At 42.0% G+C, this 16,497-nt stretch overlaps 1 protein-coding gene across 2 annotated transcripts in view; it reads left to right on the top strand.

Moving 5' to 3' along the window:
* The first annotated feature begins 649 nt into the window (after positions 1-649).
* LOC119955943 (multiple epidermal growth factor-like domains protein 9) overlaps positions 650-16,497 on the top strand; it is a 360,694-nt gene continuing 344,846 nt past the window's right edge. For both annotated transcript variants that reach the window (XM_038782604.1, XM_038782603.1), the window contains exon 1: positions 650-978. In XM_038782604.1, coding sequence (XP_038638532.1) covers positions 705-978 — 274 coding nt within the window. In that variant the 5' untranslated portion in view covers positions 650-704. The remainder of the gene's footprint in view (positions 979-16,497) is intronic.

Here is a 16,497-nt window from a genome sequence, read left to right as displayed (position 1 = left end):
TTGTGATGTGTGGGCGAATTTCACTTCTGGTCTGGACAATAAGAGTAGCTTTTAGGGATTTGGGGCTAAAATCCACAGATAGATTTCAACCCAGATCTGTTTCAAAGTGGCACTGCCAAGTGAAACATTGCAGCTGGCTGGGAAGCTGAAAGATGCAGATTCGTATCGCCTTGACCCAGATGGAGAGGGACGGTTGGCCTTTTACTTTAGTTTCTCGATTGTTGTGAAACTTGCTGGAACTTCCCTGGGAGGGGGGTTGTGACAGCTTAAAAGTGACGAACCAACTCAGCCCGGTTTGCTTTTGGAGGAAACCCGACCTTCCTCCCCTACCCCCCGCCCAACGCACGTCTGATTGGCGCAGGCCGCCGGTTCCCCGACCCCAATTGGATATTTAATCAATGGTCCGCTGGCCTGGTTGGCGGAGGGGAGACGTCAATCAGGGCGGAGGGGCGGGATCAGGGGCAGGGCTGCTCCGCCGGCTTCTCGCTCTCCCCTTGTCGATTACAGCGGCCCCGCTGTCAATTTCACTGCGAGATGCGGCTGCAGCGGAAACACGCTGCCCCTGACACAGGGCACTTCTGATCCACAAATTTAGTCTCAGCTTTGGAGGGGGAGGGTGGGAGGGAGTTTTTTTGGGGGGGAGGGGAGGGAAAGGGGGGCAAACAAATTCCATCGATTCCAGGAATCACAAACCTGAGATCGGAATGTTGCCCATGGTAGGGAGATTGGCGTTGATCATGATGTGCTTCGCATTGCCGGGACTGAGACAGGCAGCCGGCACAGATGGGTGGAATACTACAGAAGGATACAATGTCACAACCCTGGTAGACTTCCTCAATGCCACCAGCGTGCAGGAGGCGACCTCGAACGCGACAGAAAGCGCCTTCGCAACATCAGCAGTACCTACTACTATTGTAACAACACAGACCACAACCATTCCACCCACTACCTTCGGCTGGGAATGGGAAGAATCACAAGGTGAGTTATTTTCTTTATCCCTGTATCAAAATATCCCCCCCCCCCCTTTCCTCCACACCCACGTTTTTGTTGTGCTGGTAACCTAACTGGCGTGAATGGCTAATTTAGTGGGTTGACGGGGGGGGGGGGTGGGGGGGGGTATGCCCAAGGTTGACATGTTTCGGTTTACATACACCGACAAGTGGAAGCACCGCGTTCGGTTTGAATTGGTATCGTAGCTACCTCTGGCTTACATGAAACAGGCGGCAATATAAATGGATATTAAATGCACAGTATGATCAGCATTATTTGCACGCATTTAGCTCTTATTCAGTGGTAGGATTGAGTGCAGTAGTCAGGCGCCGTCAATACTGTACATGTAGATTCCTAACTCATTTCAAAACAATGGGAATTGGCGAGAGTAAGGCGTCGGCAAGGGTTGTACCTTACCGTTGAAGAATAGCTTTCTCAACGTATTATATATCTGGCCCCTGCCACACACACACACTTATTTATCTTCTTCCTGCCATCACTCCTTCCTGCACACAATCATTTTCATTTTGGTGATTTTTTTGGTGTCCAATTGTGATGGCTCAAAATACCATCAATATAGCTCAGAATGAAGATTTATTAAATTTGACATTCTGAGGGTTAAATAGGACGTATTGACATGTGGCGTTCACTCGTATCTATATATACAATGAATAAACTCATTGCAATTTCCAAGACACTTGTTTATGCCTGTGGAGGGGGAACATCTGTGCAACCATTTTTGCTTCAGTGACATTCTTTTGATGCAAGGATGTGTTTCGTGAAGAATGTACAGAATTGTCATTCAGCAAGACTGTTTAGTAACTAAACACAAAAAAGGCTGGTTAAACACTGTAAAACATGTGCCCTGACTATGAAATGAAACTGCAGTTCAGGGTAGTCTCGTCCTGCCACTTCACTTCCTTGTTGAGGTCAGGTTTCATATGTGCCTTTGACACTGTCATGACATCATGACCTGGCGTCAGGCCTTGCTGTGACTCAGGAATACTAGACAAAGTGTGATCCCTGGGGAAGGCCACCTCACACAACTTGAACTCAGCAACCTGTTCTCTGCATTTGCAGTGTGTTGTGAAACATGGTTTAAAAACGCTCGTGAAATTTGTCACACCTCCTGGGGACTTTATAATATTACTGCATAAACTTTGTAATGCCTTCCACACATTCTCGTCTCAATAATGTGTTTCTACTGCAACTTTTGAAATGATGTCAAATAATGCAATAATATAAAATGCAGACCTCATTGCATGAGAAAGGCAATCCAGTGAATTCCCCCAACACCTTTTGTGGATAAAGACAGTAGGACTTCAGCAATGAGCTCTCCAAATCAGAAAGTTTCAGAACCTGTATATGCTCTCAACCAGAGCAGAACCCAGTCAGCTAAACGTATCTCCGGGCCTCAGTTTAGAGAGAATAATAAAGAATAATATTTTTAATCTTTTGACTGCTAGCCAGCACTGAAAGCCAGAAAGTGGGCAAATGGACATTGGTAAAAGCAGGATTAGACTCAACTGCGATGTCCTCCATTCTCAAATAACCTGCCAGAATTTCTTGCATAGCTTCAGAAGTTGAAGAATGGCTACACGGGTGAAGTTCAGGATAGTTGGGACTATTCCCCACAAAAGAACTGGTCCCTTCTGGAGAAAAGGATTGAAGGGAAGCTGGTATTGCTGTACAATGACTCCAGACCCGTGATGGCATTGAATCATAGCATCACTAAAGTGCAGAAGGAGGTCATTTGGTCCATCGAGTCGGCACCGACTTTTCGAAAGACCACCCTACCTAGGCCCAAACCCCAGCCCTAATCCTAAAACTCCACCCTAAGGGGCAATTTAGCATGGCTAATCCACCTAATTTGCACATCTTTGGACTGTGGCATGCATCTAAACCTCTTAAATCATTGTTACCCTGTCAAGTAGCGCATCATATTTCCAGTGTAATTATCGAAGCTGCTGTATAATAGTGTCTTAAATAAATCAAAAAATGTTTTAAAGAAACATTTTGACGATATTTTTCTAAAGAATAACCATATCTGACAGTGAATTTAAAATGCTAATTCAGTCTTGAGATTGTGGTCATTTTCTTGTGATGGTCATTTTACCTTTAAATATGCCGCCAGTCATCAATTCGCTTTCCTGTGCACTGTATTTCAAACTTTTGGAGCCTTACATTAATTTGGTTTTTATCTCCCCAAGTTACAAAATCTGTACCTAGAGGTAGGGGTTTGCCTTAAGCTGTGCTGTTTTGTTTTCGGCATGATTCATTCAAAATTGATCAAACTAGTGCAAATTTAAAGGAAAAATTGATGTTGTCCAATTGTGCAGCATTTTGTGGCAGATTTACATTCAGTGGTACGCAAATATGATAGAGCGGAAACTTGAGAGAAAAAGCACCTTTTGTAAACGAGCAAGATTTTGACAGTAAAATGTACCCAAATCACTGATTGCACCTTGACCCTAAAATCATCTTTCCATTATTTTGCCCTCGGAACTTACATTTGTACTGTAAGTTTGTTCATGTCGTAATTGGCTATTTGTTTTAGAAATAACGTGAAAATCAAAATCTTTCCTATCGTCTAAAAAGTGTCCTGAACATTAATTAGTAAATGTATGTGGCTGTTGAATGGAATTGGATTTGTGCCATTCCACCTTAAAGTAATCTAAGAACAAATCAAGACCGCCTGTGCCTTTGTGCTGCCATTCAGGGCTAGATCTTTTCTGCTATTTATTTTTCAGATGCAATAAAAGTGGTCCTCAGGAAATTTCTCACTTTTAGGGGCTGTTTAATTAAGAAGTAGAATTCCATCCTTCAATAAAAGATTATCTTGGTGGTCATATAGTGTTGTTTATCTGTAATGTACAAATATATATGATTGAAATTTGTGTGGGAAGTAATATTCCAATGTATTGTAGATAATTAGTCCCATCACCCAATCCATTGTGTCTGTTACCACAGGTTTTTCAAATGTTAAGTAAGGAAAACATTGTGGTTTTGACAATATTTTGGAAATAGTCTTGCCTGACTTTACAAAGCAATAATCAATTTGCTACAGCATCATAAATACTCCCCGAGGTAAAGTGAACTTATTCCCTGTTTGTCTTATAACATTGGATTCTGCATGCTGAGTGATATTTTGTGGGACGAATGGTGAAATTTGGCTTGTGCAAAAAATATTTTGCCCGTTGAATATAACATTATGTAATCCTTTAAAATCATATTTTTTATAAGTTGCTTTTACTATGGTGAATATTTGTTTTAATATTGTTTTGAAGGGTTGGTGGGGGGGGGGGGGTAAGAAAAGCCGATCATTCAAGTGGAAGTTGAGAGTGAAGACAATACCTCTTGTGCCCGAGAGCTCCCAAGAGAGTGGACAGTAAAACTTACTCTACTCCTCCAACAATGTATCGACCTCAACTTCAAAAAAGGATTTATTTTCAGTGTGCTATTTTTATTTCCCACCCAAACTGTGTTTATGATTGGCATGAGGGGAAATTGCTCTTCAATGCAAGGCTGTAATTTGTCACGCATTGTGCACTCACACCCAGTAGGAATGGAGTTGAAGCTACCGAAAATAATTCCATACAGGATATTCACATTAATCAGAAATTCAACCAGTCTGATTGAGAATGTGATAATGAATAGTCAGGATGAGTCAAAACTATCTAACCTAGTTGATATTTTTAAATTCATTAACACAGTGGAAATGGAGTGCCAATGGATATTGTCCATCCGGACGTCTAGAAGGCATATGACAGGGTTTCACAAGAGAAGGAAAGGGGGAAAAAGAAAGTCCATGACATTTGGAAGTAACTTTATGACAGACGATGGTAAATCATTTGGAGGTAGGAGACAAATGGTCAGGGTAAAAGGAATGTAGTCTGGCGAAAGTGACAAATGGTGCTCTCAGGCATCTCGGACTCAAGATTGGAGCCTGTTTATCACCAGATATATCAATGACTTGCATGAAAGAGTTTACAGGTGACATTCAGTTAGCAGGTACAGTAAATTGTGGATGAGAACAGGAAGGTTACAAAAGTACACAGATAGATTCAGTGAGTGGACAAAACTATGGCAGATAATAATAACATTTATTGTCACAAATAGGCTTACATTAACACTGCAATTAAGTTACTGTGAAAATCCCCTGGTCGCCACATTCTGACGTCTGTTTGGGAACAGAGGGAGAATTCAGAATGTCCACATTACCTAACAGCATGTCTTTCGGGGCTTGTGGGAGGAAACCCACGCAGACACAGGGCGAACGTGCAGGCTCCGCACAGACAGTAACCAAAGCCGGGAATGGATCCTGGCGCTGTGAAGCAACAGTGCTAACCACTGTGCTACCATGCCACCCATTTTGGACCTTATTGTGGGGAAATGTGAGTTCATTCACATTGAATCCAGAATAGAGAAATCTAGATATTTTCTTCATGCTGTAATTAGAGAATCCAGGCAGCAGGATCATGAAAATCAAATGCCTATTTGCATAAAGTAAGCAAACAAATGAACGGCACATTGGAATTTATCTCAAGGTAACTTAGATTATAGAGGTAGAAAGTTGTATTTCAGTTGTATAGAGCCTTGGTTGGACACTATCTGGAGCACTGCAATTCAGTTTTGGGCACCACAGTCAGGAAGGATATATTGGCCTCATAAAAAGATTTTTTTTTAAATGAATTCATTGGATGAAGGCAGCATTGGCCAGGCCAGTATTTATTGCCCATCTCTAATTGCACTTGAGAAGGTAATGAATAGCTGTTTTATTGAGCTGCTGCAGCCCATGTGCTGTTATAGAGGGAGTTCCATGATTTTGACTCAACGACAGTGAAGGAACAACAATGTATTTCCAAGTCAGGATGGTGAGTGGCTTGGAGTGGAACTTCCAAGTGGTGGTGTTCTCATGTGTTAGCTGCCCTTGCCCTTCTAGATGGTAGTGGTCATGAGTTTGTAAGTTGCTGTCTAAGAAATCTTGGTGAGTTCCTGTAGTGCATCTTGTAGATGGTACACACTGCTGACAGGGTGCATCAGTAATGGAGAGAGTGAATGTTTCTGGGTGGGACGCCAAACAAGCGGGCTGTTTTGTCCTGGATGGTGTTGAGCTTCTTGAGTGTTGTTGGAGTTGCACTCATCCAGGCAAGTGGAGAGTATTTCATCACCTTCCTGACTTGTGTCTTGTAGGTGGTGGACAGGCTTTGTCGAGATCAAATCCAGTAGTACTCACCACAGGATTCATAGCATCTGCTCTTGTAGCCACAATGATTATATGTCTAGTCCACTTTAATTTCTGGTCAGTGGTAACTCCCACATTAATAGTGGGAGATTTGGTGATGGTAATGCATTGAATGTCAAGGGTTGATGGTTAGATTCTTGTTGGAGATATAGTTATTTTCGTTTCATTTCATATTAACCAGCCCTTGTGTGACCTAAATGATACTCACCACTTGTGAGCCCAAGCCTGGATATTGTCCAGCTCTTGCTGCATTTGGATATGGACTGCTTCAGTATCTGAGGAGTCATTAATGGTGCTGAACATTGTGCACGTGCAATCATCAACGAACACCCCCACTTCTTTTTTTAAAATAAATTTAGAGTACCCAATTATTTTTTTCTCCAATTAAGGGGCAATTTAGCCTGGCCAATCCACCTAACCTCTTTTTTAACCTAACATCTTTGGGTTGTGGGGTGAAACCCACGCAAACATGGGGAGAATGTGCAAACTCCACCCAGGGTCGGTATTCGAACCCGGAACCTCAGTGCCGCAGTCACAGTGCGCCACATGCCGCCCCTAACACCCCCACTTCTGATCTTATGATGGAAGGAAGGACATTGATGAAGCAGCTGAAGATGGCTGGCCCTAGGACATTACCTTAGGGAACTCCTGCAGTGATGTCTTGGACCTCAGATAAAGGCATTGGATATTTGGTCAATTAAAATCTTCAAGACTAAATATTTTTTTAAATTGGGATGTGTGTTAATGGGTTTGGATTAAAAGCAAATAAATTAAGTTAAGCAGCAATCATTTAATTGAATTACAGAACAGGCTTGAGAGGAGTGCGGAAATTCTACTTTGTTTCTTTTTAATGTACGCTCCATTTTCAGTTAATAGATGGGTTTGTGTTTAAGTTCCTTGACGATTAAACCTAAATTTTCTGCTACAGATTGAGTTTAGCATCATGACTTTGTTGTCAAGTAAATGGAAAAATCAGAAGACAGGGACAATAAACAGAGCCAGTACAAACAGAATGGATCGAATGACTCCCTTCTGTTGCTATAACAATTTTGTGATGAATCTTGGCAACCCAGAAATGTCCTAATGATAGACGCAGAATCCATTCTTACGGTTTGGAAGTGCTGGTTATGGGGAAGGGGCACATTTGTAGCATTTAACTTTTAAATAGTGCTTCTGAAGGTGCCAACATGTTTTTAGAGGACCAAGGGAAGTAGGTAAGGACCATCAAAAACACAAGGAGCTCAGTGATAACTACTTCATTTCAGTACATCGTTAAGTGTGAGTAATAGATGAAGCAGAATGGAAAAGACTCTCAGGGCAGTGCAAGGCTGCTTAAAATGTAGCTAAATATTTACAAAATTTACCATTAAGCTCACAAATTCACAACAACCTTCAACAAAAAATTGAAATGGTGCCTTTTCAAGTAAGGTTAATTGTAACAAAAGCATCTCAAATGTGTAGACTTTTCAACTATTCCTATAATCACACTGGTTAAAACACACTGTTTCAGAGCTTAAGACTCTATTGTTGGAAATTATTTTCTCGAACACTGGTTTCCCAGCCTGCTCATCACCTAAGGGGATGAAGGTAGGTGAGTAACCTATTAAGCTTTCCCCAAATGTAATTTTGGAGCAACCTACACATGTAAGCACTGTGATGATTCATCATCAACTGCTGTGGACGATGCTATTGATGATGGCTCAGCACCTTTATCACAATCGTACATTAAAGAGTGGTGATATGCCAAATGGGAATACAAACAATTCAGTGATCGTAAATTACCAAAAACTGACAAAATTAAATCAGAAATTTGTTTGTGCCTGATCAGTGCATGGATTCTGTCTCACATATACTTCCTCAAGTAAATGTGAGGCAAGGTTACTAGTTCAGAGTTCTCTGTGCAATGGCTTTCATATTTCACGATTGAATAAATGAATTTTATATTGATTTGATTGAACAGTTACTTACTTTACGTCTGGAAAAATGCAACGTTAACCCAACGAACATAGTCCACGAACACAGAAGATGTTGACTAAATGCATAAGATGCAAATTGAGAATCATGGATAGTGTTGTGTAGAAAGAGATCAGGCAATTTGGCACTGGTGAGATTGTGGGCTTGAATCCTCGTTCCTTCACACTTCTGTGTTTCCAGCTGTGTCACTGTAAGGAAGCCCCCAAGCAGAAATCAGATAATTCCCCACCGGGAAAGAAAGAATAAAAGTTGGTAGCAGGGCACTCTGTTGTCTCCCACTTCCATCTGATCACAGAACAGCTCAGATGAAGGCTTAACAGCTTGTTCAGCTGCAGATGATGCACGGCAGAAATAGGAGGAAATGTCAGTTGGAAAACAATGTGGCCAAAAAAATTAGAGACAATGAAAGGGGCAGCATGATAGCATGGTGGTTAGCATCAATGCTTCACAGCTCCAGGGTCCCCGGTTCGATTCCCGGCTGGGTCACTGTCTGTGTGGAGTCTGCACGTCCTCCCCGTGTGTGCGTGGGTTTCCTCCGGGTGCTCCGGTTTCCTCCCACAGTCCAAAAATGTGCAGGGTAGGTGGATTGGCCAGGCTAAATTGCCCTTAGTGTCCTAAAAAAAAATAATGTTAATGGGGGTTGTTGGGTTACTGGTATAGGGTGGATACGTGGGCTTGAGTAGGGTGATCATTGCTCGGCACAACACTGAGGGCTGAAGGGCCTGTTCTGTGCTGTACTGTTCTAATTCTAAAAAAAAACAATGAGAAAAATAATGATTTTCTCTGATAACCTTTTCTCTCCTTGAATTGGGGGGAAATTCACTGATAAACGGATAGAAAGATCAATTTTAAATACACAGTTCATCAGTTGTGAAGTGTTCAGGAATAGCCAAATCCATCTAATTTTTGCAGTGTTGCATTCATTATCACTTTGCCGTATGAATTTATATTTAATTATATTTAATAAATCGATTGATCCATTGACACCACATTGTACCTTCATATACTTTAAAAAAATATTTGCTGTTGTATTCTATGTCTTGCAAAATTCCCATTATTTTTAGAATGTTTATGTTTATTCTAGTTTTCTGATTGTTATTTGGTGCTAATCCCCACATTACAGATTTGTTTGTTGATAAATGAGGATGCTGTAATACATTTACTACTGCCAGCTTTCTCAAAGTTAAATGAGCAAAAGGTCAACTCAAACAGTGCAGTATGGACACGGCAAAAGTCTTGTCAGAAAATAAAACAGTACTTTTTCAATCCGTACCATTGAGCTGACATTTTCAGAGATCCTGCAATGCCTTACTTTGAGTTCTAAAATGAGAAAATAGTGGGCGGGATTTCCCGGCCGTGTGATTTTCGGTGGTGCACTACTTGCTGGCAGTGGGATCGTATCTTCCCGCCGCTTGTCATGCGGGAAACCCACATGCTGGGGTGCGCTGCCAATGGGAACAGGAATCCCAACGACGGAGAATTCCGGCCATTTATTTTGCATCAAAATAGTTGAATTATTGGTTTGCCCGAATACTTCGTGGAAATTGTTCTCTGATGAGATGCTTTTGGGTGGGAGCAGGCTGGCAAATAAATACTGGTTCTGAGTAGCAATTGTGTGGAATGCCCGAGGGAGTGGATGTACAATACACCTTCCAAAACGAACACAATACCAGCATTTTACTCAAACATTCCACTTTTGTTCATTTTGCACAGTCTCATTTTATATAAAAGAATGTTTAGGTCAACATTCGTAAGGAGGTTGTGTAGTGGGTTTAAATGGATGAAACAGCCTTTATTTTTCAGCAGCTCACCAGCTGCAGCACAAAAACGTACTGACTGTACAGTTATTACCCACTCTCTCCTTAAAGTGAAATGCATTGGAGCATTTTCAATTTGTTCTATTTTCCTCCACATATGAAAGGAATGCTCCTGTATTTATATTTTTTGTCATCTTCTTTTACTCTCTGCCGAGCATATGTACACCTCCCATAGGAGTTGTAGACATACTGCTGAAAATGGCTGAATGTACCATCCTGATGTAGTCAGCCTACCAAAAATGGCACTTGCAATGAAGTACTTCTGCACTATTTCATTATTTATTTATATTAAGGTACAAAATTGATTTAAACACATACAAAATTTAATACACTATGATGATTGATTGTGGTGGAATTGTTAGTAAATCTGTCAGTAATTATACCAGGGAAATAATATTCCTTAAAATAAATAATAACCTTGAAGGCATGTAATTATAAAACTAGTCTCCAAATCTCATCTTGACTGCCTTCATACGTGACCTTCTTACACAGGGTAAAGTGTTCAAGTTCTGTTTAAATATTTGTGGGGAGGAGGGAAAGCTAACTGAGATGTGCAGACAACTTTTCATGTAGCTCAAGGCTTATCAAGCAAAGAGGATTTCAGATATATCTTGTAAGAATTTCTGTGGACAATCCTGCTCACTTGACCGCAAGATGACTGAGTGGATTTGGATGGGCAGGGATTCAAACTCTTGATGATTGGAGTGTTACTTTTTGAATGAGGGACTTGGAAAGCTTCATTCCAATGTGATGTTCCAAAATCAAGCATAAATTTAGGAATTCCAGGGTCACTGTATGTTGGGTTTGCACATTCTCTCCATGTTTACGTGGGTTTCGCCCCCACAACCCAAAGATGTGCAGGGTAGGTGGATTAGCCACGTTCAATTAACCCCTTAATTGGAAAAAATGAATGGGGCACTCTAAATTTTTTTTAAAAGGAAGAAATTTAAGAAGTCGATAAATACAAGTACTCAAAAATGCATATCTTCCCTTACTCTTCCAATAACATCACATGATTACAATTTTTTATGCAAGTTTTCATCTTCCTATGAGCACATAATGGGGACTACTCCATTATGATTTAGAATAAGATTATTAACCCTGATTAAGTGTATTCCTGGAGGTTTTATTATATACCCAGCCACTTCCAACTGTCCTGCCTAGGCGAACAGTCATTTTCCATTTTTAATATTTTACATTTTTAAAAAGCCTAATTAAAATGGGGTAGGAATTATAATTTTCGTTAATGCCCTGTGATCTTCTTCCAATGTTGTTCGCCCCAGTATCCAGCTGAAGATTAATTTTCAATTCTCTAGACTCCAGGACAATTTTGGAGAGCTGACCGCCCGAGCAGTTCATCACTACATTTAAAAGAGATGACCACTGAAAAGCTTGATTACTCCAGTGACAATTGGCTAAAGCCTAGGAATGCTAACTTTGGAATTGGGAGAAATTCGCATTTGTTAGACTTGTAACTTCAGGACAGCTATCCATAATAATTGATGCATTTTTACTCTGAGCGTAATCATTTCTCATCAAGGATTGAGTGGGCCCTCAAAAAATTGTAGAAGTTAACCAAATTTGTGAGTTCAAATGACAAATGTTGCCAGCAGGAAAGATCTGAGCACTTTGGAAACATATCGACCCCTCACTATTACTGATGAACGGAAGAGGGAACTTCACAGATTTCCCATATTGATGTGTAGAAGAAGTAGTAAATCTACCTGGCACAGTTTCCTAGCAATGCGCTGTTGGGAAAGGTGAGGATTACCTCAGAAGAAGCTTCCAGAAAGATTTTGCTTCATTCGGTTTGAGCACATCGCACTTTTGAAATACTGCAGGCAGAGTTTATGAAGGCCATTTTTACAGGTCATTTCCTATAAGTTATGGCATGAACATTTTTCCATCTATTGATCTGTCTCAAGTTCAGTGTAAAGAAATCATAAACCCCAATTTTCCCTGCAATTTTGACAGCTTTTTACAATAAAATTCTGAGGAGATTTTTATTGCACAGAACCATTCAATAGGTTTTGCGCCAACATCATCAAGTTTAGATATGTACAATCATTCTATGTGGAATCTTGTTGTTGTAGATGGTGCTGATGGCTGCCTGAATGTCACCTTATTCTCTGGTTAATTCTGTGGGCAGAACTTTCTAACCCTCCCTGCTGGCAGGATCTTTCGGTGCTGCCGAGGACGACCCTCAGCAGCGGGTACCCCGGTGGCAGGGCGGGCGAGCCATACAAGATGCCATTGACCTCGACGGGACTGTAAGATCCCCTGCCGGCCTATAGAAAGCTGCCTCCTCTGCTAGAAAACACGCCTCGCAGAGGCCGGAAGATCCCGGCCTATGAGTTTGACTTTTTATGCAGAGCATAAGAATTTTGCACTTGCAGCTCAAATTTAGATTTTTATGTTTGCTGTTATTACATGATTCTATTTTCACAAAAATAGCGGTCAATAAGGGTACTAATATATGGTCTTGGATCCTTGCAGCCTTTCCTAAATAACTAACCATTGTACGAAGCCCTGCCCTTGCAAAATCATGGTGCAATTATAAATAAGCAATCCAGTCAGATCAATTAGTGGTTGTGAACATTTGTACACGCAGCAAAGGCTTTGGTGGGTAACGTTCTGACAGAGAGATCGGAGAAAGGGAGACACACCAAATGTCCAAGGGGAGCTACATTTTTACTGAGAACGAAAACTGCGGCTGTTGGGATTCTCTTTTCTGGCGGCTTGGGGTGGCTTCAATGGGATATCTCATTGACAAGCAGCGGGAAGAGAGAATCACGCCACCAGAGAACGATGCGCCACTGAGAAACGCGCAGCTGGGGAACCGGAGAGTCCCGCCCGAGGTGTCTTGAACCAGTCAAGGACTCAGAGCTGGGAATTTAGGGTTAGGGTTAGGGTGATGTTGTTGATCTAACGCAGGGGCGGGCAAACTACAGCCCGCGGGCCGCATGCGGCCCGCCAAAGGTCTTTATGCGGCCCACCAAGTCATTTAAAAAAAAAAAAAAAAATTCTTAAGGTTAATGGGGGGGGGGGGGGGGGGGGGCTGTTGGGTTACTTACTGGTATAGGGTGGATACGTTGACTTGAGTAGGGTGATCATTGCTCGGCACAACATCGAGGGCCAAAGGGCCTGTTCTGTGCTGTACTGTTCTATGTTCTATATGAGGCGCCCAGAATCATAACCGGGTGAAGTAATTATTTTACTTAATATACTATGCGGCCCTTTAAAATTGTGAATTTCTGAATGTGGCCCTTGTACGGAAAAGTTTGCCCACCCCTGATCTAACGCCACCCTATCAGCTGACAGTTCACCAATTAGGTATCATAACATTTGAGTAATTAATGGACTCTGTGGAACAATTTTGATTCATTCATGGGGTAAAATGGGAAGGTCCTCTGTTAATAACTTGCCTCTTCTAAGCAGCAATGTCCACATTTTTGTTATTTGAAAAATGGTGCAACATTTGCAAGTAACACTAAGATGAGTGGTAAAGCAAAAAGTGCAGAGGATACTGGAAGTCTGCAGAGGGATTTGGATAGTTTAAGTGAATGGGCTAGGGTCTGGCAGATGGAATACAATGTTGACAAATGTGAGGTTATTCATTTTGGTAGGAATAGCAGCAAAGAAAATAACAGTTCCAGTGGATGGATATGTCAGGAATATAACTTCTTGCCTGGGGAGGGGGATCGACAATCTGATAAATAATTCAGACAGCTTCGCTATCCATTTTCTAATTCTTTAATTTCAGTTTTCTCATTTGGGATTGAAGCCGCTGCTGGGGTAAAAGCAAAACATTATAACAATTTATTGCTATTCTTCACAGTTGCCAAGCCACCAGCCCGTTGACATTGGACAGTTAATGGCGGAAAAAGCAAACTCAGATCTAGCTTATGGCTTCAATTATAAATGGGCCAAAATGTTTATATTCTTCCTTACACAGCCAAGAGTATAAATAAATAAAAATAAAAATAAATAGCTTATTATCACGAGTAGGCTTCAATGAAGTTACTGTGAAAAGCCTCTAGTCGCCACATTCCGGCACCTGTTCGGGGAGGCCGGTACAGGAATTGAACCTGCGCTGCTGGTCTTGTTCTGCATTGCAAGCCAGCTGTTTAGCCCATTGTGCGAAACCAGCCCCGAGTAGGAGGCCACAATGCCTGTGTGAATTACACACTGTGAATGGCCACTGCAAACGTTGCTTCCAGATGATGTTCTAGGATGTCAGTTTTCTTGTGTTAAATAATTCTGTAGCATTGGGAAGGAGAGAGCACTAAAGTGCTGCTTGGAGAACACACGAGGTTTGCTGAACTCTAAAACTGGAGTGACGCACATATCCTATATTCCTTTGTACCTAACTACATTCATTAAGGCTCTTAATTACATGGAAATGATGACAGAAAAATATAGTAACCTACAACACTGATTATATCCTTGGTTTCTTTAAAACAGCTGAGAATCGGGGCCCACTAACTGCTTAAATAATTATGTTTAAACTATTCTGTTGGGGCATCCCTAAATAATTAACATTGCAACCTAACTTGAGTTCTTTTCATCTGTGAACCAGAAAATCTACCGGACCTGCCCACTATTCCAGCATGATTCTTGTAAACAACAACAGTACATGAGATTACATCATTCAAACTCTCCATCTATACATTCTGCATTCAATTGGCTGGATGTTGCTGGGCAAACAATGTCGTGTGGACAATGCCAGCCATTATTAAAAAACAAGTTGACAGCAATTTAAAGCGCTTATAAGATAAATTGTGAATCTTTCGAACTTGCTGATCGATTTACACTGCTCCACCATTTGCTTTGCACAAATGTTGGGCTGGATTCTCCGGTCTCCCAGCTGCATGTTCCTTGTCGGCTGATACCGGCATTGGGATTCTCCGTTCCTGCAGCCAGCCAATGGGATTTCCTATTGTGGAAATCCCTATTCCCCACTGCGCTGGGAAGCCTGTGGGCAGGGATGTGCTGATGACAGAACGGAGAATTCACCCCGTTATCTCACCCTTGGGGCAGCATTCTCCGTCCAGTGAAGCTGGAATCGTGAAATACGATTGGACGGAGAGTTCAGCATCAGTCAAGAACAGAGGTTGGCACTGGGCGCCAAACGGAATGCCATGGTCCTGTTCTTCGACAGTGGTGTGAATGAGTTCTACGCTGTACACTGGCGTGGGTATGCAAACTGCACATGTACCCCTGTTTTGTTTTGTTGGCATATCATTAACTGGCCCAACCCAGCATTTTCTGGGCCTTCCACGATGTTCCGCCTCCACTAGGAGGAATTACCAATGGCGAGGTTCCCCTGTGGTATTTCAAATTGGGAAACAGGTGCCATGGCTGCTGAGGGTGTGGGAGGGGGTACGAACAGTGTCCAACATCGCTATAGTGCGCTGACAGTGGTGCCACTGGCCGGGGTTCGTGTCCCAGGGGCCGGGGGAGTACCGGGGTGGGGGGCAGCTAGGAGGTAGGCCATGGGTCCCATGGATGATCCCCCCCCCCCCTCCTCATCCCCAGGCCACCCCCCCCCCCCAGTACTTCTGGCCCTAGCCAGCCCATCACGTGGTTAGACGTGCTTCAGTGCAACCAGTGCCATCAACTTGGTTGGGATGAGGGTTGGCGTGAATTGGAACTGCTTTAGTTCTACGTGGCACCGGTTCTAGCCCATTAGTGGGACCTGAATCGCTCCGGGACTGGCATCGCTTTAATTCACGTAGAACACTCACTCAGCGTTAGCACTTAGTCTCTCAAACGGAAAATTCCGCTGTTGTTATCTTTCCCCTTATTTTTAAGAATTTGCTGAATTTTCACATTATTCGCCCCTTACACTTGCCACAGAAAGTTAATTCTGATAATTAAGAATGTAAGTGCACTTTTAATGATATGATAATTATCAATGCAATATAAACCAACCTCGTTAATCCAGGAAAGGAACAACTTAAATTCATTGCATGTACAAATTGTTACAGCCAATAATTATTCTGACCAATTGCTTACTTATAATTGTTCCTTTTTACAAGGGCAGGACTTCATCCAACAATTGGTTACTTAGAAAAGGCTGTGGCAGGACCATATATTTTACTGCCCATAGCGACTGTCACGTCTGCGAAAATAGAATCAAATAACAACACAAATCACACAAGTTAGAATTTGAGCTGCGAGTGCAAAATTCTTACTGCAGTGGATTAAAAATCAAATTAACTGGAGAATGTGGTGTCACTTGTCCTATAACCATTCTAGGGATTGTAAAGGTGATTTTACTGCATCTCTTTCTCCCTGCCGATCCAATCTGTCTTTCTCTCTCTATTTTGCTTCCTGCACTTGATTTGAATCTATTTCACCCTCTTTCTCAGCCATTCCTGTTTCTTTCTAATTCCATAAACTTTGTTGGTTAACTAGGAGCTCTGCTATTGGTCTCACCTTTCATCCCTGTCCACAGCCCTCATATAT

Source organism: Scyliorhinus canicula, chromosome 21, assembly GCF_902713615.1.
Source record: "Scyliorhinus canicula chromosome 21, sScyCan1.1, whole genome shotgun sequence".
Classification (NCBI taxonomy): domain Eukaryota; kingdom Metazoa; phylum Chordata; class Chondrichthyes; order Carcharhiniformes; family Scyliorhinidae; genus Scyliorhinus; species Scyliorhinus canicula.
This window is presented reverse-complemented; position numbering and strand designations above follow the sequence as displayed.